This window comes from Prenolepis imparis, unplaced genomic scaffold, assembly GCF_030444845.1.
Source record: "Prenolepis imparis isolate NDT839.2.m4 unplaced genomic scaffold, iyPreImpa1.0 SCAF_13, whole genome shotgun sequence".
Taxonomy (NCBI): domain Eukaryota; kingdom Metazoa; phylum Arthropoda; class Insecta; order Hymenoptera; family Formicidae; genus Prenolepis; species Prenolepis imparis.
In genome coordinates, this window is record NW_028141171.1 from 9,033,592 (window position 1) to 9,059,704 (window position 26,113).

The 26,113-nt window shown below is 38.8% G+C and overlaps 2 protein-coding genes across 5 annotated transcripts in view; one reads left to right on the forward strand and one right to left on the reverse strand.

The window, feature by feature from the left end:
* Positions 1-26,113, forward strand: part of Dctn4-p62 (dynactin subunit 4) — a 104,445-nt gene that overhangs the window by 19,825 nt on the left and 58,507 nt on the right. For all 4 annotated transcript variants that reach the window (XM_083053437.1, XM_083053435.1, XM_083053438.1 and 1 more), the window contains exons 3-4: positions 10,210-10,378; positions 10,487-10,530. In XM_083053437.1, the coding sequence (XP_082909563.1) occupies positions 10,210-10,378; positions 10,487-10,530 (213 nt within the window). The remainder of the gene's footprint in view (positions 1-10,209; positions 10,379-10,486; positions 10,531-26,113) is intronic.
* The window catches only part of LOC145944853 (uncharacterized), a 59,568-nt gene continuing 45,969 nt past the window's right edge, over positions 12,515-26,113 (reverse strand). Inside the window, exons 4-21 of the mRNA XM_083053432.1 lie at positions 25,512-25,789; positions 24,634-24,981; positions 24,226-24,549; positions 23,749-24,102; positions 23,362-23,668; positions 22,660-23,294; positions 21,774-22,139; positions 19,116-21,701; positions 18,613-18,896; positions 17,931-18,486; positions 17,526-17,807; positions 16,953-17,196; positions 16,513-16,856; positions 16,127-16,418; positions 15,694-16,008; positions 15,270-15,550; positions 14,774-15,187; positions 12,515-14,664 (exon numbers count right to left, since the gene is read on the reverse strand). Coding sequence (XP_082909558.1) covers positions 14,629-14,664; positions 14,774-15,187; positions 15,270-15,550; positions 15,694-16,008; positions 16,127-16,418; positions 16,513-16,856; positions 16,953-17,196; positions 17,526-17,807; positions 17,931-18,486; positions 18,613-18,896; positions 19,116-21,701; positions 21,774-22,139; positions 22,660-23,294; positions 23,362-23,668; positions 23,749-24,102; positions 24,226-24,549; positions 24,634-24,981; positions 25,512-25,789 — 8,246 coding nt within the window. The 3' untranslated portion in view covers positions 12,515-14,628. The remainder of the gene's footprint in view (positions 14,665-14,773; positions 15,188-15,269; positions 15,551-15,693; positions 16,009-16,126; positions 16,419-16,512; positions 16,857-16,952; positions 17,197-17,525; positions 17,808-17,930; positions 18,487-18,612; positions 18,897-19,115; positions 21,702-21,773; positions 22,140-22,659; positions 23,295-23,361; positions 23,669-23,748; positions 24,103-24,225; positions 24,550-24,633; positions 24,982-25,511; positions 25,790-26,113) is intronic.

Genomic DNA, 26,113 nt, shown 5'->3' on the forward strand with positions numbered 1-26,113 from the left:
CCACTTAATTCGATTATCGAAGAAAAATTGAATAATTTTCGGTGTAAGGTAGAGAGAGAGAAGAAAAGGACGATGAAATGAGAGAGAAAAAAAAGGGAGAGATGGGGAAGATCAGAACTGAGGTGGCGGAGAGCAGGCAGGCCGGTTGGTCCATTCGCCACCCGGGGGCGCCCCAAGGTGGCCGATGCTCGCACGCCGGTCCCAAGAGCAGGATGATGCGAGTGGTCTGTCGTTGGAAGAACGGAGAAGTAAAGAGAGCCGGAGTCTGGGAGAAACATGGTGGCCTCGCCCCACGCGAAGACCTCCCGAAGACGAAGCCCGAGAGAGCCGCGCTTACTCTTCTCGACAAGGCTGCCGACATCTTTGATAAAACTCTCGTGCGCGCTTCTACTCTGAAATTTAGCCAGCACGGAAGTTAATCGATCGTTGATACCATCTACGATAATTACTTTAAACCTTTCATTATTTTATAAATTTTAATTTCATACAGTAATTTATTTTTTTTGTATGGTATTTATTTTTTTGTATACGATTCACGGTCTTTGACGATAATATAAGAGACAGGTATCGAGAGCGAGAGAGAGATAGAAATCGAGAGTGTCTTTAATTGTGATTTAAAATGGAAAATGTCAAATCGATACACGAAAAATTGCTGAATTCATCCTAGATGGATTATCCTGCTTAAGGACTGAAAAGTGCACCTGTCTTATTTATGTTTCCTTTCTACGGTCGCTTGTATCGGTATCTTTGTAAAGATAGTAGGCTCTAGCATCATCGGGGTCCTATTTACGTCTTCCTTTGGATCTCTAACCGCAAGCCTAATCTCATCTTTATTTCACCTTTACCAGATGATGTCTTTTTCATATGTTAACTCGCTCCTAAGGCGGCGACATAGCTAATTTCGACATTCTTCGTATAGTCCTAAAATTATTATGAATTATGTTTTTTTTTTTCGGATAAAATTATTAATATACGTCGCTCGTTAGATATCTTTATTCGTCAATGATTTTTATTCATTATTTCTTTTTTAATTTTACGACTTAAGTAGATCCGAAAGCTCTAAAAAATATTCAGCTCTCTCCCGTGCGAGGAAAAAGAAAGGATGGATTACGCAATTATCCACTTCTCGCAAACATGACTTGTCCTTGGTTGATCACCAGCGTCGCATAAATATCGGGTATTACGAGGTTGTCACGCGTCGAAATTCAAACCAACGCGTTCTGTGCCGCTGCAGGCTGTGCTCTTCGCACAGGAAGGCAAGGAAAGGCGGTTGAAGGGGGAGGTAGTGTGGAAGAGACCTTAATCTCGTGGTTGGACGGCATAGGGCCCCTCAACCGGGCCCCCACCGCGTGCGTATGTCCTCTAATCATGGCTGGGAAGGCCGCCGCGGCTCGGGATAGAGACGTTCCACGGCCTAATTGCTATATATATGCCAAAAGGGGTTGGGGGGAGGAGCTCGGTCGGTCTCGGTCGGTTATGCCGGGACTCACGGTGTTATTAAACCCTCGGGGCCCCTCGCTCCACCTCCGTCACGGGGAAACGCTCGGTGAGGCCGTCAGTGGGGCCCGAATATCCGGCATGCTCGAAAAACTCAACGCGCCGTGAATCGAAGTAGCCGCGCGAGCAGAGAGAATTCGATTTGAGTCAATGCCGAATAATTACTGCATCGTGATTTACAAAATCAAACGGTTTCGGGGGTCGAGCTACTTCCGTATAATCAAGAGAAACGGCAGCTTTGGCTCTGCAATTTTTAGCAATGCGTTTTTTAAGACATTTCTGTTTTTAATATCTTTAATTTTCACAATAGAATAATAATATACGAGAGAGAATTATAATTATATATATATATAAATATACATATATGATTTTAATATATAGCTTCTTGATTCCAGTCTTTAAGATCGTTTTCTTTATTATTTCATATACATAGATTAAAAGGAAAATATGACATAAACATGTATAACTAACTTTGATTCTTTATTGTCCGCGACGGATACTGGCCAAACAGCTCGAAAGCCATAACAATTTTTTTCAGTAAACTAAGATAACTAATGGCCTCTGATACATAACATCATCTTCCACCTCCTATTTCTCCATCTCTCTCTTTCTCCTCTTTCTTGGCAGGTACCGCGCGTGAGTGTAACAGGTTTTGAGTCGGACTCTTGGCTCGTATCCGAAGAAGTGTCGCGCGTCGAGGAAAGTCGGTAATAAACTTATAATAGGTCTGCCCGCCAGATTTACAGCCCCATTTACCGGGTTCTTCTCCCTTCTCTCGTTCGCTCGACCCGCATTCCTGACTCTTGTTTTCTTCGCGTATATGTTGCCTTTTTTTCCCTTTTCCTGGATATATACAGACACCGACAGTCAAAGAAAAAAAATGAGGAGCCGAATAGAAAAGTGCCGAAAAATCGGCGGGGGGGCATCTCATTTTTACATTCCGCGTGCGGCATCACAGAAAAGCCGATGAATTACGATTTACGATGCCACGAGACGCTTTTCAGAACACTTTTGACTTTGCCGAAGCTCGTCGCAAAGAAAACGTTGCACGTTGGTGGTTCCTCTCTTGCTTATCTGCTCGGCCGATCTGCACGGTGGAGGTTGAGATATGTTCGCACGAGAGAAGCTTTCTCTATCTCTTACTCGTGTCTTGTTCACTGTATCTCGGTGAGAGAGAGAGAGAGAAGAAGAAGAGAAAGAGTGTAACAGCGTTGGCGAAGGGCGTTCGAAACAGACAGGGAACGACCGAGAAGTTACCACCGAGGTGTCGAGAGTTAGTAGCCTGCTCCCAAGTGAGATCTCGAGATAAGATCGCTTGCGAATTAGTGAGGAGCCAAAAAGTTTCGTCGGCGAAGTTTCGGAAGAAGTCTCGCGAGATTCACACTCCGTTTGACAGCATGCATGATCGCGCGCTACGAAATTCGAAACGCTTTCGCGATATCTCTTTCGCGGACAATAAATTTGCGAGAGATTTCTTCGATTGTTGTCTTTACGTCCAACCGGCTTTGTTCATTATTTTTGTTAGAGTCGAACGTCGAGGAATTATTTTGATCGCGCGACGATTAGTCGCGAGAGAAGCTCGCGAGGTAAAACTTCCGCAGAATCCTCCTCGTTTCTCGAGACGAGATGGAGAACGCGAAGAAGGAGAATGCGCCGCTGGCACATCGACGGTAAAAGCGAGAGCAGCCATCGTAGTCAATTTCTTGCTGGCTTCATGGCGAATCAGAGAGGCCGCGGAGCGAGCCCGAGCCTGATCGGGCCGCCTCATTGTTTTTCCACGGTGAGGCCCCTAGCGGGCTTTATGAACGTCCAACGTGCCCCCATGATGCTCAGGAGCGTAAGAAGCCGCCGTAGGGGACTTTCGCAAGTCACCCGGAGGGACCCTTTGTTCCTTGTTTGCTCTATCTGCCGTTGCTCTTCTTGCGAAGGTTACAACGATGACTATGACGACGACGACGGCGACGACGACGATGATCAGGATGAGAAAAACCAAAATTGATTCTTCTTTGCTTCTCGCCTTCGCCGCTACCTGCTGCCTTCCTTGTACCTACCGTCGTCGACACGATCATTATGTGCGCGAGGCGGACTGCTAATCCACCGGAAAGTTGGGCAACCTGGCACAGCCGATGAAGATGAATTATGATGTTGGGGGTCCACGCTTGATTCCTTATTGGCTCGGTGCTCTCATCCTTCATTTCGCCGACTTCTCCACGCTCTCTCGTCCTTCCTTGTCCTGCTTGCAAACTCGATATCGTAATTATTGTCCGCACATTGTAGTAGCAAAAGGATCTTCACGCTACTGGCGCTGCTTTATCATTCATTATTCGACTCATTTCATTATATATATATATATATATATATATATATATATGTGTGTGTTTCGTGGTATGTGAATAGGAATACTCTTCGACATATTCGTCGGAAAATCTTAGATTCTTAAATTAATTAATTAACTAATCTTGTACGAATATCTCGTTACGCACATGCTTCTTACGTCTCACAAATTATAACATTCGCATATATGCGAAATTAGGATAATTATTTCACAACGAAATAGAAACGTTCGTAGGGAGATATTTTCGGTTTTTCTCGAATGTACAAAGAAAGCCAAGCATATTGAGGGAGGGAGTGCGAGGGTGGATACGCGATTTTTCATTTTCAAACAGGCCGGCGACGCCTATGCTAGGATGCTGTGCCGAGAACCGGTAATCATCTTGTTCTCGACGCCCTGTGAATAACACAAAGGGATCGAACTGGCGCTAATTACGTCCGCTGTCCGCTTATACACGATATGGCGTGTGGGGGTCGTGGTCCCGGGACACGAGCGCTACGAAGCCACTGTAACGAATGGACTGGGTTATAAAGTGGACGAGTCAACGTTCCGAGGAAATTATCGCCGTTCGAAAATTCGAAGCGGTTTCGAACCTGTCGTAACGATTCGGGCGTGAAAATCGAGGAAAACGAATGGATCGTATAGGGTTCTGTTACGCCTCCCGATCGCCTCGTGATTTCCCGGCTGATCAGCCCCGCTAGATACACGGGTCCTTGCTCGAGCGACACGTTCCACAAACCGAGAGAGAAAGAGAAAGAAAGAGAAGGAGAGAGAGAGAAAAGAAAAAAGAATAGCAAAACGTAAGCCGGAAGGTAAACCGGAAAAATTCAGCATACACACAATTTGAGGGGCGCTAAATGTTATAGATGACCGTGAAAAATCGAATTTTGTCGCTATTTATTATGGTCCCATCGATATGACATCTCTGACTAAAGACATTTATCTCGAAACGGATATCGCAAGGGAACATTAACTTTATCTAAGCATTCTAAACTAAAATTGCGCGTGATTTGCGTCAAATTATGTGGCAGTTAAGATTATACATTTCTAAATTTTTCCTATTTGAAAAAGACAAATTTTGAAAAATATAATTAATTTTTTATTTCATATATGTTTGCTCGACCTTATATTTCTTTTCTATTCTTCTTACGTTTCTCTTTTTCTTTTTAAATATTTGTGCTTTTGTGTCATGTTCAATTATCTTACATCTTGTCGATCTCGTTAATTAAGAAGAACTATTTTATGAACTTAAATTACAAAGTAAACTCTTTATAGGAAACAAGCTCTTTTATTATTAACGAACGGTTTATTATAGCCCTAAAGATTATGGGCTATAAATTTGTTTTCGACCACTCGACAATTTATCGCGCGGTTGCGTTCTACCGATTTTTATCTCGGTGAAATTTATGACGTTTGCGATCACACGATAGATTTGTCGTGTTTGGTCTCACGACGGAGACTCGGGTATTTCCTGTTTCGATTGGTCGACCGTTCGAAGGTCCATCTGTGGGTTTCTCAGAAATCCGGCGATGCCGCCAAAAGACCGTCCGATCGGTTAGGCGATCTTCGACCATGGTATCTCGCCACGAATTTAATTAGATGTGTGACAAAGCTTCTCCTACATGTTTGCGCGAGTTTACAGCTTAAGTGTTAAAATATATTGATGCTAATTATTCGGATCCTTGAAATTGTTTTGCGACATTCCGAACATTACGAAGTGAGAAAGCCTCGTTTCGTTCGTGTATGTTGCTTATTTAAAATGTCGCTCGAAATTTAATAATAGTATAATAGCATCTTGTTTTTTTAAACATTTTCTTAAAGAACAATAGTAGGTATATGGTACAAAGAAGAAAATATTAAAAAATTATTATATAATAAAAAAATTAATAATTTAAGATTTTATATATTTTAAAATGTTAGAGTGTAACGGCTAATGAGAGCCACCGTAATTAATGATAATTGTCAATATCGACAATAAATTTACAAGAGAACTCTTGTAAATTTATTGTCGATATTGACAATTATCATTAATTACGGTGGCTCTCATTAGCCGTTACACTCTAACATTTTAATTTTATAGAGCCTTTCGTGTTTTATATATTATATATTTTAATTCATAATATTTTTTAAATATTATATAATATAATAAAATAACAAAAATATTAAATTACAAAGGAAGACAAATATCTAAAAAGGAAAAGAGAAACGTAGAAAGAATATAAAAGAAATATAAAGATAAAATAAACATATATGTATAGCATATGAAAAATTAATTACATTATCTTCTAAATCTAATTGATACACTCTGTGCAAGAATGATATCGCTATTTATGTTATGCGATTATGTTTATGTTTATGTTTATGTTTATTGCGTTCAATATGACGCATTTCGGGCGAAAAATTGAACAAGGTTGACGAACTTTGTACCGATTAAATGTAATGTTCACGACGGAAGCGATGAATTGCGTGCCGGGGCGGATCTGTCGGCTTTGCCGTTGGGAGGGAAGCTGTCATTTCGAGCCTGACTTGCGACGTCTTGCGGCACGAGAAGGGCTAAATGTCGTACGAAAAAAGGTCGAAAGGCAGGTAAATCCCGGCAAATGACAGGATCCATCCGGCTAATGTCCTGGCTTTGTACCATTCATCGCACGGACGTTCATCGTGAATATCCGCAAATTGCACACATTTCCTTTGAAAATCGCACACGCTGCAACTCGAAAATTGTAAAGAAAATCGCACAAATGATTGATTTTATTCCTAAAGATTTTTTTTTCTACTGCGGTGCATAAGTAGCAACGATTACATTTGACAAATGCGACATTATGTATATTCTGGAAAATAGATAACTTTATCCACCAGTAAACGGAATCGCTCATTAAATCACAAGAATATTTTTTTGTGCCGTGAGAAAATCTTGTCGTTAATTTTCGCATTTAGAGTGCATTCCTTTCGAAACGCTCCTTGAAATTTGCTTTTGAGAGAAAAGGGGCGTCTTTAGTGTGATTTTACCGCGTTAAACAATTATACGGCCCTCATTATCTCGAAAAATCTCTTCAGAACGCACGCAACTTTTCTCGCACCGTATTAACGCCATCCATTCTATACGGTCGAACAATCTAGTGTCCTGCTGGTCCTCTCTCGGATGTTCTCTGTTTCTCTTCACCGGATCGTAACGAGCCGCAGTTCTCTATATCCCGAAGCGGCGAAGTGGGACCTAATGAAGACATCTCGGTAACTCGGCAGAAAGAGGGAAGGCCTCTATCCCAAGGTTCCAAATCACCCGCACAATGGCCGACTTCGCATCCTTTGTCGAGACAGGGCCGCGACCAGGTCGGCTCTACTTATAACGGCAGAGAGAGCATCGGTGTCAGCATTGTGCCGCTTCCTGAAAAGGAGGATAGAGAGCGAACCCGCCGTGATCTATGGACCAAAATCTCGTGCCATCGGGCGTATCCTAAGAGAGAGAACCGAGAGAGGAACTCGGCGCTCCGTCACCTTCTTCCCTTCTCACCCCCGCCGCAACTATCCGTCCCGCATCAATGCCGATCGTCCGCGTAACCAATCGCGTGAAAAGGATTTCACAGAAAATTCAAACACGAAGGACGTCGTCGGTTTATGGCTATTCGGATCCTTACCCGCGGATGGATGATACGAAAAATTTTCTCTCATCTCTTTACTAAAGAGCATCTGCACAATACTTACAAGTTACGCCCCTGCGAATATCCCGGGGATATATCTTGATGTATGACTTTGTTCGTTTGTTTATTAGACCATGCAATTTTAAACGGCGAATGTATGTTCTCCCTCTTCCCTCCTTTCTGTCTTCAAGTTAAATGAAAGATTGTGAATTTTTTAAAATTATCTTTCAGAACCTTGACGAGCTTCGAGTCGAGAGCTTTTTATCATTTATTTATAAATATATATTTAAACAGCATCATTATTATAAATTATAAAATTGAATTTAATTATAAATTATATTTGCTTCGCGTATTCAGAGGTTGTGTAATATTTAATGGATTATAGAAATATTAAAACATGTTGACACTAATTTTATAAGATTCTGACAAGCTTGATGTAACATTTTGATGAATGAATGAATATAGCGAATATAGAGACGGTACACCAAGAGGATCGTTATAAATAGTTGATGAGCAATCACGCCTGGTTTACTAACTGTACGACTATCAAGGGGGAACAGTACAATAAAGTGGTTGACCGTTTCACAGATTCGTTCGCATCGATGTAGCTCTACGGGAAGAATAGTGAATCGTAATAATTGCATAGATACGTATATATATCTGTCCGGTCGTAAGGCAACGTGATAGGTGGTAACTGGCGACTGGTACCCGGTGATTTGTAGCTGGTAGCCTGTCGCACTCGGCTAATCCTACAAAGCGAGCCGATCTTAGAAATTTCTGGACAATTTATTCCATGGCATGCGATGCGTAAAAGGGAGACCGTTCGCGCGATCATGGCGATGTAGCGAACATTGTGATCATCTATATTTGTGCTATCTAGAATAAAGTGATGAATCTACAAACACGAACGTGTTGTAGAATTAAATATCGTACTTTCATTCGAGTAAAAGATGTTTAGTTGATGCGAATATAAAGAAAAATATAGGCAATATCTTTAATTCAAGAAATATTGATTTCCATTAAATTATTTTCATGATAATGTTTCCAAATATTTGAAAAGTAAAAAAAAACAGACTTAATATATTTAATGGGTATATTTCTTTCAGAAGAAAAAAAAAATTAAACAAGTAAGCAATCTCTCACTTGTCGAGGTGTGACGTGCGCACACAAAGACTATAGCGATCGCCACCCACAAAATCGATTCTCATTTATGTTCCGCTCGCAGATGCGTCCCTGGCATTAGTGCCGTCTCCGTCTTCGCGTGTCGCTCTGCCTCCGTCTTCCTCACCGTTTCTTCTTTTTTACTCTTTCACCGCGTCTCTCTCCCTCGCATCTCAATCTAGACCCCTCATCATGTTTTAATTTCACGGCCGGCTTTCCCCTCGCCCTGGATCCCTTCCGCGCTGCCAGCAGCCGGCGGTACCAGATAGAGAGATAGAAAGAAAGAGCAAGTCGAGAAGGAGGGAGAGAGAGGGAAGGCAAGCTCTGGTTGCTAACAAAGATGAAAGAACGTGGAAAGGGATGGGTGTGAGAAAGATGAAACATTCATCCCCACCAATTCTAGGGCTTATTTCTATGGGGGCGTCACTCCGAACTCCCTTCCATCCTCTCTTCCTTTGACCGACAGAGAAAGTCCCTTTATCCAAACGTCGATGACTTGGCAAAAGTGGCGAGGTAAAGAGAGAGAAAGAGAGAGACGGGGTAAAGTGTCTCAAAGAGGGGGATAACAATCCGAATGGTAGTAGTGGCTGGTGAGCGTACGCCAACGAAAACAACATCCCCACTGTTTCTCCTCAACGTGCTTTTTCTGCGCCGTACACTCGCGTATACGTCACCTGCTTTTGGTCTTCCAAAGGGTTGCGACGGAATGGCATAAAAAGACCGTTGGTCGAAGGAGGAGGGTGGGCATAACATTTCCGATTTCTTTCACAATTGACGCGCGGGCTCTAACGATTCACTTTAAATAGCATGTTTCCATGTGTGGACCGACACATTTACGCGCTCTGTCAATTCATTCTGAATGATGGTGTTTTATCAATATTTTTTATTATCTCTCGAAGGACTATTTCATTAATGTATTTCGATATTTTTAAACGCGCTATTTCATTTTTTAATAAATTTTCGTCATTAGCGGCGATAATTAATTTTTTCGAAATTTTAGGGTCGCGATTTAGATAGGTCATGACACGTCTTTTTTAAATATTTTTTATTATCGAACTGTGGATCATTTTATTCATGTTTTCCCATATTTTTAAACGCGCTTATTCATTTTTTAATAAGTTTTACTGGAACAACACACGCTATGCGCGCACCATTCTTCAGTTTTATGTAAAAAAAACAATATTAAAAAAAAATAATGTAAAGTTTGTTTAAATTCGATTAATATTTTTTCACAGAAATTAGCTGATTAAAGTGTTAATTTGCTAATTAAATTTTAAAATAATAATATATTAAAAAATTAAAATAGTAATATGTTGTAAATAATATGTTATAATATTTTATTCTTGATTAATATTTTTTGACAGAAATCAGCTGATAACTGTCAAAAATATTAATCGAGTTTAAAGTATTATAACATTTTATTTAAAACATATTATTATTTTAAAAATTAATTAGCAAATTAACGCTTTAATCAGCTGATTTCTGTCAAAAAATATTAATAAAGCGAAAATTTGCTAATTAATGTTATAATGCGAAATAATAAGATTATTCTAATATATGTATGTATTTTATTTGTTACAGGTAGCATTGTGATACACAGTGCGATTCACGCTTCGTGTCGGGAGTGCCGTGTAAAGTGTCGGGCAATCGTAATTATTCGTATTTTCGCGAGTGTCGTGAGTGCTACCATGGACCAAGAGAGGAGGAGGAGGCCCGGGGAGGCATCGGGCGACAGTGGAGCAACTGTGAGGTATGCAATATGAAAATATTTTTTCTAAACTGCATTTGCAACTGTTTATGAGATATTTGACACACACATATAATATGTATATACATAATTTGAATATTTTGTTTTCAGATCAATGTGTGCTGTGTACTACAACTCCGCTATTGTACGTATCGGTGAGTAAGAAATTATTTATTTTATAACATTTTTATAGCGGTAATATGGAGGTGTATATAATATGTTGAAAATATAAAAATGGTAACATTTTAATTAATATTTATTATTTTTCGGATGAATTTATTAATGTATTTTTACATTTTTAATTAGAATTCATTCAGAAACTGCTGAAGTATACATCTGTTTTTAATCCTTTATAAACCGGATCTCTCAGTTTTTTAGAACGTTGAAAATTTAAGAACTCCGCGATTTTTAAAATATTGCAAAGAACGTGCAACTTGCGAAGGGACATTTTACTTGTTTTCCACATTTGTTCTTCTATAGAAATTTGTATTTACATAATACTTAATTTATATCGATAAACATGAAAATTATATTAATATGAATATCCTTCTTTAATACTATTTTTTTATTTTGATAATATATTATATATGTGAAGTTTAATTAATTTATTTTCTATCGCAATGCAGATAAAGATTATAGAACAGAATAATGACATAAGTTTATTTTACTATGTTGAGTTGACAAAGAAATGCCATGCACAACACCGATCAAAAAATTCTTAAACAAAAACGCGGGAAATTACTTTGTAACATGTCGCAAGAATTTCACGATTGATGGATTTTGTAAAAATAACGAAAAATATAGTTCACGTTAAAAATTAATCCACTTCACTTTGTTCCGTGGTCAAGAATTTTGTTTCGGCGTTTTATTTTCGAAAAATATTCTTGTCAGTTTATTCATGTGTTAATTAGCACTTTAACGTTTTTATATGGTGCATATGCGCATACATATATTACTATATTCGCGTGTCAAACATATATCATAAATTAAAAGAAATATAGGTCTAGTTATTTAATATTCGCTGTTTTGAAAAAAATTACAATTTCTCTTATTTTCTTTTTAAAAATTAGCATATAATTTTATATATATAACGTCCTATATAGTAAAAAAACATAAGGCATTTTGCAAATACTGCATTTCGGACTGCAAAAACAAGTGGTTAAGCAAGGGAGCGGTCAATGCGATTTAAATTGCTGTCGCGGTTGCCACGCATGGAGAAACCCTAATAAGGACCTGCAGCGTAAATAAAGTCATTTACGGTAGGTGTTGTGCTCATGGTTTTTTATCGAATCAACTCTTCCGTATAGCGCTATATGCATTTATGTTGGTTTAATTGGTTTAACAACGTACATGTGGCTTTTATTTTCTTATGCGCATTCAATTTTTTTTCATTAAAACTATAATCTTGTATGCAATGCGTTGTGTGGATTGTCGTTGACGAATCATTAATTACAATTATATGGCAATGTATTCTGTCCGCCAAAAATTAAACTGTTGCATATATTTTGTCGCGCTCAAAAAAGTATAATCATCGAAAACTGCACATCAACTGAATATTTTTGTATATTATATATATCTTGAATATTGTATTTTTTCGCCAATTTGGACTGGCTACCACGGTTGGCGAAATTTCAATAAGAGCCGGTGTTATAAATAAAGTCGTTTACGATAGTTTTCTGCCGTCGCGTCGGGAACCCTTCGACGAATCGGGCCTTTCATCGCGTACGGAAGAGATCGCGTACGTCAAGGATCGCGTACGTCAAGGATCGCGTCTCGAATGGGACTCTGGAGGATCGGTTTGTTTTGTGGATTAGGCTCGTGTTTTAGTCGCGGCCCGCGACGAATCGCGAAACGCGGACCGGCGCACGTCGCCGCTTTTTCTCCCGGCAAGAAGTCGTCGGGCCGTATATGTTGCCGCGAAGGGCCGCGCCCGAAAATTGCTTCCATAAATGTTGAGCACACATAATCGAATTTGCGAAACAATAAACCCGCTGATTGGAAATTAATCAAGTCGCTGTTTATGATTTTACGGTGGGCCGCGAGAAAAAACGTTATGTCGTCGACGCGAATACGAGAATGCTGAATGGGTTGAGATATCAAAACTTACGTACAACACGTTAAAAATTTATTACAAGAATAAATAATTAGTACATATATATTATATATTATCTGTAGGGGATTTACATAAAATGTTTTAATAAAAACGTTTTAGTAAACTTATATCGATGCATGCCTATTATAGTAAATGTGATATTTCCTACAATGATTATAGATTAATCCGTAACATAGCATTTGCTTAATTATTTTTTCATCATTTCATGATGCTATTATTCCTTTTTTTAAATTTCCGATTTTTTTCCGGAGTATATCTTTTTTGCGTGTTTTTTTTTCGAATTCGCTCTTAGTAATATTTTTTATAATTTTTATTCTGGCGAAATAAAAATTGCAAAGTCGGTGTTATATCTAAAGAATCCTAAATATTACAAGTATTACAAAACTTGAAAAGTTTATACGGATAATTGAAAGTTAGAAGAGATATCGGGATTAAAACAAATAATTTGCGCAATAGATGAAATATCAGTAATAGATTTCGCAGTTATAATAATAATGCGTAATACGGATAAATATATCTCCCGTGCACAAATATTGTTATTAAATCAGCTTAAGAACTTAAGTTGATAATAATTTCTTGAGTATGTCAAACAGGTACGTTTTTAAGACATGCCATTATATTATTGACTTTTATTAAAAGTACGTATAAGTGTACATGCGCTAAGTATACAAAATTACAGTAGCATTATGTAGAAGAAGTTCTGTAGGAGAGTTTATGTACAACAGAAAAAGTAATGTATATATACATATATATATATATGTATATATATTTAATATCTATATGTATATGTGTATAAGTATTAATGGAAGGTTTATTTGGACGTAAGGAGGACAAAGTTAGTAACAAAACTTAAAATATGAGCATCGTCATTTTCGTTTCTTAAGTCAGCAAAATTTAATTCGTCACGTACGGGCGGAACGATCTTTTGATGAAACGTGAATTTAGGAAAAAATCTTGATATATGATATACACCTGTCCTTCGTTACATTTTTACTTATGCTATCTCTATTGAGCTAACAGTAAATACAGCGTAATGCGTCTCACATGCTCTCTTTCGAGTTTGACACAGCGACGTTGCCGCGGCTTCGTCTCGGCTTCGAACCAAAATAATAGCATGTGTTTCTCAAACGTAGAACTACATTACTGTCATCTTAGGATTATCTTAATTTACAAATTTTTAAACTAGAGATGCTGAATTAATTTTTGCTCTTGGCATTGTGTATATATTGTATATATATATATATTTTTTCGTAATTGCAAATTTGAAATTTCCGAAATAAAGCCTTGTAACGAAGCCGGGCAACATAACACGTTTCGTCGGAGAATAGACTAAATAAACAAACAATAACAACAATAATAAAAAAATATTCTCCTTTCGTGTTCAATGTACATATCGAGCTTTCTCGTCGTGCAAATAGCACGACGGCTTGACGCCATCCACCATTATTTATGACACTGTTGCACCATGCTTGCACACGCATGGTAAGCTGCGTCGATCGAAATATTATTTTCTCCAGCTTTAAATTAAATAAATATTTCTATAAAAAGATGTGCTTTGGTGATAAATTTAATGTTTTTAATGGCTTGACTTAAAGCCCACCAATCAGTCGAATTATTTTATATATGCATATATATATTTATATAGTGTATTTAAATTCTATCTGGTGAAACGAATATTTCAATCACCTGCAGCGACGAGTTGCTCGATCTCGTGAAAACGACATGCACAGGAAGGCAAGAAAAGGAACTTCCTCGAGGAGCCTTCCTTATTTCATTGGTTGTATTTTGGCACGGGGTTGAGTCACGCGCGCTTATCTTCCGTCTTTACAAAGTTTACGCGCAGGATTTTCATCTTAGAAGCATTTGTCGATCAAGTTCTAATTTAGAAAGATTTCGTTGACGAATTTTGGCACCAGATGCGATACCGAATTATTAGTAAATAAAAATGTGAAACAAATAAGTACCATACATAGACTCGTACAAATAAGACGAAGTCATGAAATAATACATATGATATCTTTAGCTTCGTTTACGATAGATTTCGACAAACGATGATTAATAAATCTACGGAGAACACCGTCCAGCGGTTTTGTCCGCGACCAATCTTCTCGCACGTCGTGACTCGTACTCGTTTGAGCGTTTACAGCGAATCAAAGTTGGACTCCCGATCGCTAGTCTGTAAAAAGAATCGTTTAGCAACATTCCGATCGCTTTTAATGAGGCATCAAATCTTTATAATTCATAATTCAATAATTAAGGAAATATTTCGATATGAATTGTCTTACCCTGTCTGGACTATATAACGGCGGATGCTGCGCCGGAAGTCGCAGTGTGCTGCCTAAATCTCGCTCAGCCATGGTGTGACCTTCGCTGGCGCTGTCTCTGGTATCTCTGTTATCTCTGGTATCTCTGTCCTTGACGCTACTTCTTCGCGCGGCGGCGACTTTTGTCGGCGGCTGGATCGTCGTCTCGCCGCAAGATCTCGCCAAGGTCGAGCCAGCTTCGCCTAGATCCAATCTAAGAAGCTTGGTCGGAGCCTGGATAGTTGTCTCGCCACACGAGCGCGCCAGAGTTGAGTCAAGGTCAACTTGAAGGTCCTCGCTCCTCAATACCTTAGTCGCCGGTTCTACAGTCGTTTCGCCGCAGGAGCGTGCCAAGGTGGATTCGGCGTCTACAATACGGGTCACTGTCGCTGATACCTACCGACAATTAAAGTCCCATTACACTCGTACTCCTTAGATTTGTCGCGAAAATGATGTCGCGAAAAAACTGAACCAGTACCTGAAAACCGGCACTAACGAGAGCGCCCGTGGGCGTCACCGGATTTCTTGCTCCTTGCAGATCAGCCTCCTTGCAGTCCTTCATGCTGGATATACTTGGTTTCCTATTTCCTAGGCAGTTCGCGCCATTGTCGAGATAATTTATCAGTTTGTGTTCCTCGGCGGCGAACGTACTCATACCGGCCTTGTAATTTTGCGGCGACTGCGGTGCCGATCGATATTTAGCGCGCGGTATCATTACCGTCAAGGAGCGATCGCGCTGATCGTCATTCATTGGTATTGCTGCGGAAGCATTAATTAAATTTATTAGACTGAATGGCTTGATTCTCTTAATACGGATTCTCCTTTGCAATCAATCATGTTATCTAATTTGCGAAAGAAATTGTTTAAAATACGTGATAAATGAGAAACACGACAAAACGTACCAGCTGCAGGAATCATGGTAGCTTTTCTGGGCGGTTGACGAGGTTTTGCGTTAATCTTGCGAACTGGTCGTTTATTTGGCGGCAGCGGCGCAATCATTTGCGGCGGCGGTGGTAAAATATGCGGTACATGATGCGGAATGGCCAAGTCGGTGACGCTACCCTCGCTACTGGTATCGCCACTTGTTCTGGGAATCATCGCTCGTCTGTCGCCGGTCTTTCGATTGCGTCCTGGGTGTCGGAAACATGTCATTCCCACACAAATTGCTAGGAGACCTAACAAGATCACTCCAGTCGTCACCAGAGCTATCAACAAAACTGTAAACATATAGAAACGTTTAATTAATTGAGAGATTATTTTATTTCCATCATTTGCTTTATGTTGGCTCGGTTATATTTTCGTGTAAGACCGTTTCATAGACGACGCTATTTTTACCTTTGAGATTAACTTGACAACGTTGGCCGCTGTGCCAAGGAAAGCATTCGCACACTTCTTGACCGAGAGAGTTGGTGACGCAATGACCTTTGTTGCTGCAACCAGTGCATCCCAATGGAGCTTGCGAGCATATTCTTCCGGGATATGCTGGATTTTCCGACAGGTCAGCCCAACCTTCTTTACAAGAGCATTGATAGGATCCTCGTAAGTTGAAGCACGCGGCATGAAGCGAACAATCATGGTGCGGACCTTCTTCTTTAGAAGCGCATTCATCAAAATCGATCGCCTCGATCTAAATTAGATTCAAGAACAAAATATAAAAAATTCATGATTAATAGAAATAAGAATTCAAAAAAAAATAATTATCATTATTATTTCACACTCACCAAATCAAGATTCTTTGAAGCGTAAACTTCCGTGCCGCCTAAACTGTAATTACTTCCAATTAAATATTTTCGAAGGACTTCTTTTAATCTGGTCTCGTTAGCGTTATCGCTGAGCTGCACGTGAAATTCGACTTTCGTAGGATCCGGAGCGAATCCGGCAATTTTAAGTCCTCTGTACACGTCTCTCAAATCACTCTGCATTAAAGTTCTGTCTAAAGCCTCCTTCGTCGGAGCCGCCAAACGTTTGTAAATTGCCGATGCGGAATCATTTAAGGCAGTTTCGTACGCCACGAATTCATGACCGATGCGGTCCAGACCAACGCGTAAAGTATACGTGTAAGTCGCTGAAAATTGTTGCATAGCATATATTAAACCATCGCATATATCCACCAAATAATAAATATGTTGTATTATATAGAAATGTATTTATGAGTACTTACGTTTGCAAGGCCTATCCGGAAACATTCTCGCAAAACCTGGCCGACAAACGCATCTCATTTCTGTTCCTATTTCGGCGCAAATTTCTGACTTAGATGATTTACATTCCGGTGTACATTGATTCGCGACAGGTGTAAGAGGCACCGTTGGTGCGCCTAATACTCCGCCCGCTAATACTCTGTGAATTTCATTGCCTGCCGGATCCTGTTCGTCGCGAGACACTTCATCTCCGTATTCAGCCTCAACCTGAAATTTAAGCGAAATAAATCCGTCCATGCATATATGAATTGCGCATTTGTCATAATTATATTAATTAATTAAATTATATATTTTAATGTAATTACATTAAAATGTAATATAATTAATATATAATTAATTATATAATAAATATATAATTAATTAATAGAATAAATATATAATTAATTAATTAATTTTAAAAATTATTTATATTTTCTTGCTGAGAGAAAAGATTGATTTAAAATGGGCGAAAATAATCCGTATTTTACAGAAGGTTAAACGTATATACATTTATATATATTATAATTGATAGAGATATTTATTTCGGGATTTTTTACCTCTTCCGCTCCGGGCGCGGGTGGTTTCTGATCGCTCATTACGACGAATATCGAGTCTTTATCCACATTATCGTAAGATGAAGGTATTCTTGTAACGATCGGTTGTAAGATCGTCGAAGTTACCGTAGATACAACACTCGTCGGACGCACCAATGTTTCTGTCACTGTCTCTACAGTCGTTGTGGTCATCGTATGCGTGAGTAGAAGCGTTCTCGTTGTTGGTGGCGAACCTAGTACCGATGTCTTAGTTCTCGTTACCGTCGATGTCTTGAATCGTGTCACCTAATTAATGCACATAATTAGCACCGTATAATTCTTCGAAAGATAAGATAAAAATGATATAAATATCTAGACATATCATTTAAATATCAAGACGCTAATAATAATAATAAATATCTCACGTACCTCTTTTGGCTTCGTACGTATAGTAATGTTGGATTCCTCTTTGGCGATGACACTAGGTGTAGTTTTCTCAATGTTCTTTGTAAATTGCACAGCCGAATCGCTTGTTTCAGGATGCTTCTTATTGTTTGACGTTGGTATCAATGTACTGGTTATTTTAGTGATCGAACTATCGACCCTGGTAACGATTATCGATGATTCTTCGTTCGCTGTTCTACTGACTGTGCTGTATTCGGTTGCATGCGGTTTTTGTGTCTTGATATTCGAGACAGTCGAATGTTGTTTCTTTTGATCTGTTCCTATAATAAATGTTAAAGACTCGGTGGGTTCCACCCTTGTCGACGGTGAGATGCTTTCGTAACTAGATTCCAAGAATACTGGATGCTCAGGTCGTTTAACAGGATTTGGAGGAATATTCGATATATGCGATCTCGTCGGATCGACATCGCGATGAATCGTCGATGATCTGCTCGGCTGAATATAATTGATTTGAGGTGGTCTTAGTTTTGTTGGTATTACCATATTTGTAGACAGTGTCGATGTTGTTTGAATGGAGAATCTGAAATGTAGCAAATTTTATAAATTATAAATTTATAGATTATAAATTATATGTTATAAATTATTTAAATTATAAGCTATTCTATTTCGCTCGTAATATAATTGAAATTTATCAAGTATAATTTACCTAGACACAGGTCTTGTATCGAAAGGTCGCACAGTGTAAACGCTAACGTGTTCGGTCTTTCGTGTTTCTGCAGATCGGAGAATATCGGGAACGTCGACTACGACCGGAAGGTCAACAGTGCCGTGAATAATTGGTATTTTAGATTCAATATCCTGAACTACTGGAATATGAGACGTAGCAACAGCAGTTGCTATTTGTATAGAACCGGAAACGGCGACGGCTGGTCGTACGGTAGCGATCTCGAGCGGTCTCGTTGTTAATATCGGTGGTGGCGGTACCATATCCTAAGATACATTAGATATTATTTATTCATATTTTATTTTATACATATTATATATAAATATATTTTATATATACATATAAAATATATTTAATTATATTTATATATTATATAAATATTATCAAATATATTTATATATACATATAAAATATATAAGGATGAGTATTTATATAATCTTAAATTAAATTGTTTGAAAATTTTTAGTACATTTATAATCTATTACCTGTGATAGCAGTTCTACGAGGAAAGGTCTTGTAAGTGACGGCCTCGGGCTAGGTGGAACCATATTAGTGCTAGGCAGTGGCGGTGCAATTGTCGTCGATTCTTTTAGAGGTATATATTTTGGCGGTTTGAGACCCGATTCGTTAGTCGTCACCAAGGCGAATCTATCGTCCAGCGGCACATGAGTGGTAGTGATGTCTACGGGCGGCGGTGACAATCCGAGTACATCGCTCGACGGCGGCGTCGGCGGTGGCGAAAGTTTAACTCCTTGTTGTTCGTTTTTGTTCGATTTATTCGATCCGGCATTCAAGGGTGGTGGCATCATGTTTCTGGAGGGAACATTCATTTCCTTATTATTAACCGGTCGCGTCTTGACCTCGTCCTGGGAATCCGACGAGGCGAAATTTGTTTGATACGCTGTGTTCAATATTTCATGTTCGTCTTTCTTGTTTTGCGACAAATTGTTTTTCGTGACTAGCATGCTGGGCGGTCTTTCGGTTTGCGTCTTGCTGTCCACTTCCTCGCCCGTAGCCTCGACCGACATGGAGAACTTGATGTTCGGACGATCGTGCGTTTCTAGTCCCGCGGTACCGCTCGAGATGATTACCGGCTCTGGCACCTGAGGTTTCGGTTTTGTCAAAATGTGAGGATATTCCGGATGTATCCTCGTATACGTTCCGTGCTCCGGTCGACGTTTATTTCCGAATATAATTGGACGAGATGCGGTGACATTTTTATTCTCAGCTGTTTTCACGTTCTCAGGAATTCGGGAATTATGTCCCGTCGATATCTTCTGCTGAGATTTACCCGGGATCATTGCATCTGCGTTCCAATTTTGGAGCTCGTGATTCAATTTTATTCCGTAATTTAATGTCTGATTGATAAAAGTTTCCGCGGCATTCGGTTTGACATTTTCCGGACGTTTTATGACATAATCAGGTCTGATTTCCAATTTAATCGGAGATTTCGTTAATATTTCCGGCTTGAGGTATAGAACGGGCCTTGAATCAGGCCTTGGTCTGGAGAACGGTCTGCCTGGTCTGTCTACTTCCACACCGAACTGAGATATTATTGCGGGTGGCTTCAGATCGATAGTATCGTCGCGCTCAAGCGAATTTAACGTTGTGACTTGTCCGTCTTGGTTCTTCTTAATCGGTTTTATATTTTCACTGTGAGGTGCGGGTATGCCGTGAACTATTTCGTAATCAGGCTTGTTTTCTTTTCGTTTGTAACCGTAAGAAGTGACCTGGTCGTAACCATTGTAAATGCCGAAAGGCTTGCCCTGTACTATAGGTGTTTCGTAAGGTCTCGTGTCGTAAATATTGGTACTGTAAGGTCCTTGCAACAATGGTTTTTCCTTTATTTCGTGTTTATTATAAATTATGCCATACTCCTGCTCGATTTCCAGCGGCTTGTTCGTATTGACGGAAATGACTGTTCCGTACGGAATTTGTAATTTCAAGGTCTGATTCGTACTTTGAGAATACGTAGAATCTTTCGTATCTTTTTTATTTTGATTGTCAATTTCTTGGCTCTTGTTTCCTTTTACATGATAATGATTCTGATAATTGATATATTCCGAAGCACCGATGTCAGAATCAGTATCCTCTCCTAGCTGCCATTTTTCAGAATGATCTGGCGTTCTCGTAGGAAATATTTGAGATTGTTCATTTCCTTTCGGTATCGAACTTGGATGTAAAGGATTGTGATATTCTATTGCTCCAGTAGGTACATCATCGCTCTGTTCGGTTTGTGAATTTGACGTTGCGATATTATGTACTTTATCTGTATAAATATGCGACGGTCTATTTTCATTCTGAAGAGTAAATACTTTAGGCGGTATTCGAGTAGGTTCTTGATAAGACTGAGTATTCATTGACGGACGATGTGATATTGCAAAATTATGTTGCGTGTTTACCGGAGGTCTTTGAGGTCCAGAATATGTTGGTTTCCTGATCGCAGGATATCCAGTTGGTCGTTCTACAAAGACATGTCTATCCAGAGGACGATTAGTCGTCGGTCTTAATATCGGTCGCGGTCTCGGTCGATTGTTTAACGCGAATCTAATTGGCTTTTTATCGGATTTCCAGTTGGTGCCTAAGGCTACCTCGTTTCCAGAATCTGGTTTTCCAAGGAATATATAACGATGTGGAATTTCGGTCGAGACCTCTGCGCGTCTCGGTGGAACTTGTTCCGCCGGATTCTGACTGTTCGAGAAATGACCGCGTACTGGCGCGGATTGATGGACGGAATGAATAGATGGATGAGGAGCGGGTTGCGGTCGAATGTTTACTGTCTCTGGTTTATGATGTACAAGAATTTCTGTATGAACGTGGCCCTGACTGGAAGTTCCGGATCCGTCAGGACGTTTTATAAAGTGAACTTCCGACGGTCTTTTATCGGGTCGTAGTACAGACGTTTCTGGTACTTCTTGCGGTCTTCCGCGTACGGGCGATAACAAGATAGCGTGCGGATGATTGGAGAAACCTGGTTTCGACGAAGTAGGTTTGAAACTAGTCGGTGGTGACGGAGGAACCATGTAATCAGCTGGATTTTTCTCGCTTGCATATTGCACTAAGTCCTCGACCTAAGCATATATAGCGGTATAAAATTGAGCTGCATAATAAAGATACAGATATTTAAAAGTTGTTATACGTACCTTCTGAATACCGACGAAGCCAGGTCCAACTTCAGGTTCCGGATAAGGTGAAGGATCATCAAAATATTGACCACTTATATGAGGTTCATTAGTATCTCCAAAAATCAAAGCTTGCGTGCCACCTTGAGGAATCACGACGTTAGCTACTTGACTGGGTTGAATATTGACCAATAGAGGTTGCCCCGTCGATCTGTCAATGACGTGCGGGACTTGATGAACTATCGGTTCAGTTGGAATCGGCTTTGATTCGGAACTCTGTATGATGATGGAAGTATCGGGTAATAAAGGATCTTTTTGTGCCCACGGCGGTCGTTTCTGTTCTTCCGAAGGCGGACGAGGTTTTTCAATCGGTTTATCCGGATGAATCTTGAAAGAAATTATCATATATTGCTGTGTGCATATGCTACAAATTCTCCAAGAAAAAAATATATAATTAATTATAATCGAATATAAATATATATAATTAGAGAGATATAAAATGTCTATATATATTTTATTTCTTTTGTACAATCTTTATCCTTATTTACAGAAAAAAATAAAAAGATTAATTGAATAATAATCAAAAAAGTAATTTTTATCATTTTAAATCATTATTTAAAAAAATAAAAATTGAAGATATAAGGAAAAAGTAGAGATATAAGAATATTGTAAATATAAGAAAAAATTTTATTCTTTCTAAAACGAATATGCTTTAAAAAATTATTCTTTTATTTTTCCTGTATTTCCCCCTACGAACAGAGATTATAAAAGAGAAAGAAAAAAAACATATATGTGGATATATTTTACATAATTATATATTTATTTATATATAATTATATTATTTATATTTGATTATATATGGTTTTTTCCGGATGTCCATAAAATAATACACGAAGAACAAACATACCTCGTCAAATCTCGCAGGTGATAAAGGCGGTGTTAAAGGATCCTTGGCACTCCAAGGTCTTCTATATTTCTCCGGATTCCACTCCGGAATTTTATGATTCACATTAGGATTCGCGTATTGCTCAACATTCGGTCTATCAGGCGGCTTTAGCAAAGGATCGTTCTCCAAGATATCTTGTTTCGAGACAATTCTTTTCGGCGGTAATGATTGAACGGGAAGCAGTTTTTGAGGCTGTTTAGAAACTGTTGAATGATTCGGAATATCAAGAGGAATTGAAACCGGAACTTTCAAATGTTCCTCGTAAATCTGATGAGCCGGCAAGATCTGCACTTGCGGACCTTGCACGGTTTGTTGAGTTTGTACATCGTCGCGATCGTTCTCTAGGACTTCTAACACAGGATGCACCGAAATATTCGGCACCGGTAATGGCGGAGGTTTCATGCCGATGTGCTTCTCGTCTTTTAAAAATGTCTGCGGTGGTCTTGGTGCCATTTTGCCTGGTTTTCCTATGATAACATCGCTGTTTGCCGTGATTATTTCGCCCGGAGATATCGGTATGCCATCAGCAAGACTGCTGGTTACCTTGTGACGCGTTTCGGCGATGTAATTGTGATTGAGATTTGCTAGATGAGCGGCTGAAAAAAACAATTTTATAAGACATCGGTTAAAGTATTAATAACGATTATAGAAAAGAACATTTACCGATGTTTTGACTTTCAGCGGTTTCTATATCACCGTCAGCAAATTCTGCGACGGGAATATAAATCGGCGATCGCTGTGTTGTGACTTCTTGAGTTTCGGCAATAGATACAGTGTCGTTTCTGCGGGAGGCAGTGCTTTTGCCCTGCAGCAATCCAGCCATCGCTGTAATCACCGGTCCCAAAGCAGACAAGCTGTTTATTCCTAAAGAACCTAGACTGAGAAGGTTGCTGACTTGAAGATCTTCTCCGGATTGAGAATCGGGACGTTTGTTTTGTGATTCGTCAGTCGATAGTGTGTCATTATTATCCTATAGGAAAATGCAGAAAATTTTGACATATATATATTTAAATTTTGATACATATATTACATGTAAGAAACAAAAGGTACCTGTTTATTTGAATCTATTGGTTTTATATCAGAATTAAAATTCTCCGACACCGTATCCGTCGACATAACTGTCGTGCTCGTGACACTCTTCTCGTGTTTTTTTATTTCCGTGAAAGAGGTTGATTCCGGGAGATTTGAGGTCGCTGTCGGATCAATCTGATCCTCTTCGTCGAAAAAGATAATAGTCGAGCCCGTGACAACATTTTTCACCGGATCGGAATGATGTGCAGTCGTCAATAGGGCATTCATGTAATCGGCATCTAATAAACTCGGCGCTATCGATTCCGTTACGACATTCTCAACAATATGTGAACGAGACGTTACGGTGGTTGACGTTTCTCCATCTGGGCCAGCCTAAAATAAGAAATTTTAAATTATATTATATATGTATATAATTATATAATATATAATGTATTAGATATATAATATATTATATACATATATATTTAATACATTGTATTATAAAAATTTAATTACCTGCAGTAACGTCGTAAAGTAAGTGAAAGTTGTAAGATATGTTTTGGTAGCAAAGATCTGTATAGGTTCCTGCGTAGGATTAATCGGAGCGGTTTTCATGGTGGTTTTTCGCACCGGCACTTTCTCTAATACCACGTCAGTCGATGTGGCTACGTTCGTATGAACTACCGTGCTACCCTTTTCTAAGAATGTATTGTAATACGTATACGTGATGTAATATGTCTTTGTTATATCTGTCACGCTACCGTCGGTATTGTCCAAGGCAGTCAAGGTAGTTGTGACACTGGTTGGTCGTGGCGGAGGTGCTGATTCTGTTACAATTAGCTAAACAAAAAAAAAGAGCGAACAAATTACGTAATAATAATAAACATCGATATTAAATAGTAGAGTTTGGAAAAGCGGGCTAACCTGGGTAATCGTGTCGCTGACCGTATCTATTTTCGTTCGACCTTCTTCCATAAATGTCTTTTCCAACACTCTAGTACTGAGATATGTATTTGTTTCCGGTCGCGGAGCTTCTGATGGCTCGAGAATCATGTCTAGGTAATGCTGCGGTGCGGTAACCGTGTTTGTTATAACTTTCGTGCTACTTTCCAAAGCGTCATTCACATCCGGATGATCCGTGTTCAAGGTCAGGTATGTGTAAGTCGTTTTAAATACTTCGGTACGTAGAGTCGGGGACGCTTCTAGAGTCACAGCTGCCGTTTCGGAACCAGGTTTTCTATGTCGTTCTTCCGTCGCCGTGTTTGCTATAACCTAGAAAAAAGAAATATAAAATTTTTACCAATAACAAGTTTTACAGGATATTGTAAAAATTTGAACATCCGCAAAGCATTTCCGTTGCTATTCATGATACGAGAAAATAAGAGAGATATTATCGCATTTGAAAAGAAACTAAAATTTTTTGTTAAAATTACTTTTCACACGATTATTTTTTTTACAAAGATTATTTATATTTTTTCTTTTTCTTTTTTAATAAATAATGTGAGTTTTATCAATACTGTGTGTTTTAGCCGACAAAAAATGATTTGAACAACTTATAATACATTGATTCTTTCTTTACTCATATTTTTTACGCCATGATTTCTTTTTTATATATTTTTGCATATTTCATCAGTAGGAATGAAATTTATTTCAAATAGTCAAATTTAGATAAAACATTCTGTTGAGAGGTGGAAAATTATTACTGTTAACTTATAACGGTAAAAGTAAGAATAAAAATTGAATACGTTTAATATTTTATCTTAAAAAAATTAATGTATAAAGATGTATGTGCGTAAGAGCACCTGCTGCTCTGTAGTGACGGTAGTCGTTCCATTCTTGGTGATTGTGTTGAGATATGTGAAAGTTGTTGTGCAAGTCTTCGTGACAAACTCGTTCGGTTTATCCTGCGGCAGGAGCATGACCACCGCGTCTGACAAGGTGAGGGTAGGTTGAGGATTCGAGTTCTCCCATCGCAGAGCCGGAGTTGGCCCTGCGACGATGACTTCCACGCCGTTTGACATTACGCGGGTCGCTAGATTGAACCTGCGTCCCTCTTCCTCGTCCTTTGCTTCATATTCTCCTATCGTTACGATTCCATAAACAACGATATATCACAGTGTGTTGTGAAGGGAAAAATTATCTCAATATATATAACGATATTATTTCTCGAAAAATATTATACATATATAAAATAATTTTTTTTAATAGCTTATCTATCGTTCGTATTGCATAAATCAATCGCCCGATTAAATGTCTGTATTACTAAAAGAATCACGTATTCGGAATACAATCAAATGTACGAAAAATTTTTACAGAGAATATAATCGATAAAATTATATAATTTACACAGTGTGATTAATATTCATATATATATCGTACAAGAAAAAACGCAAATTTAGATATG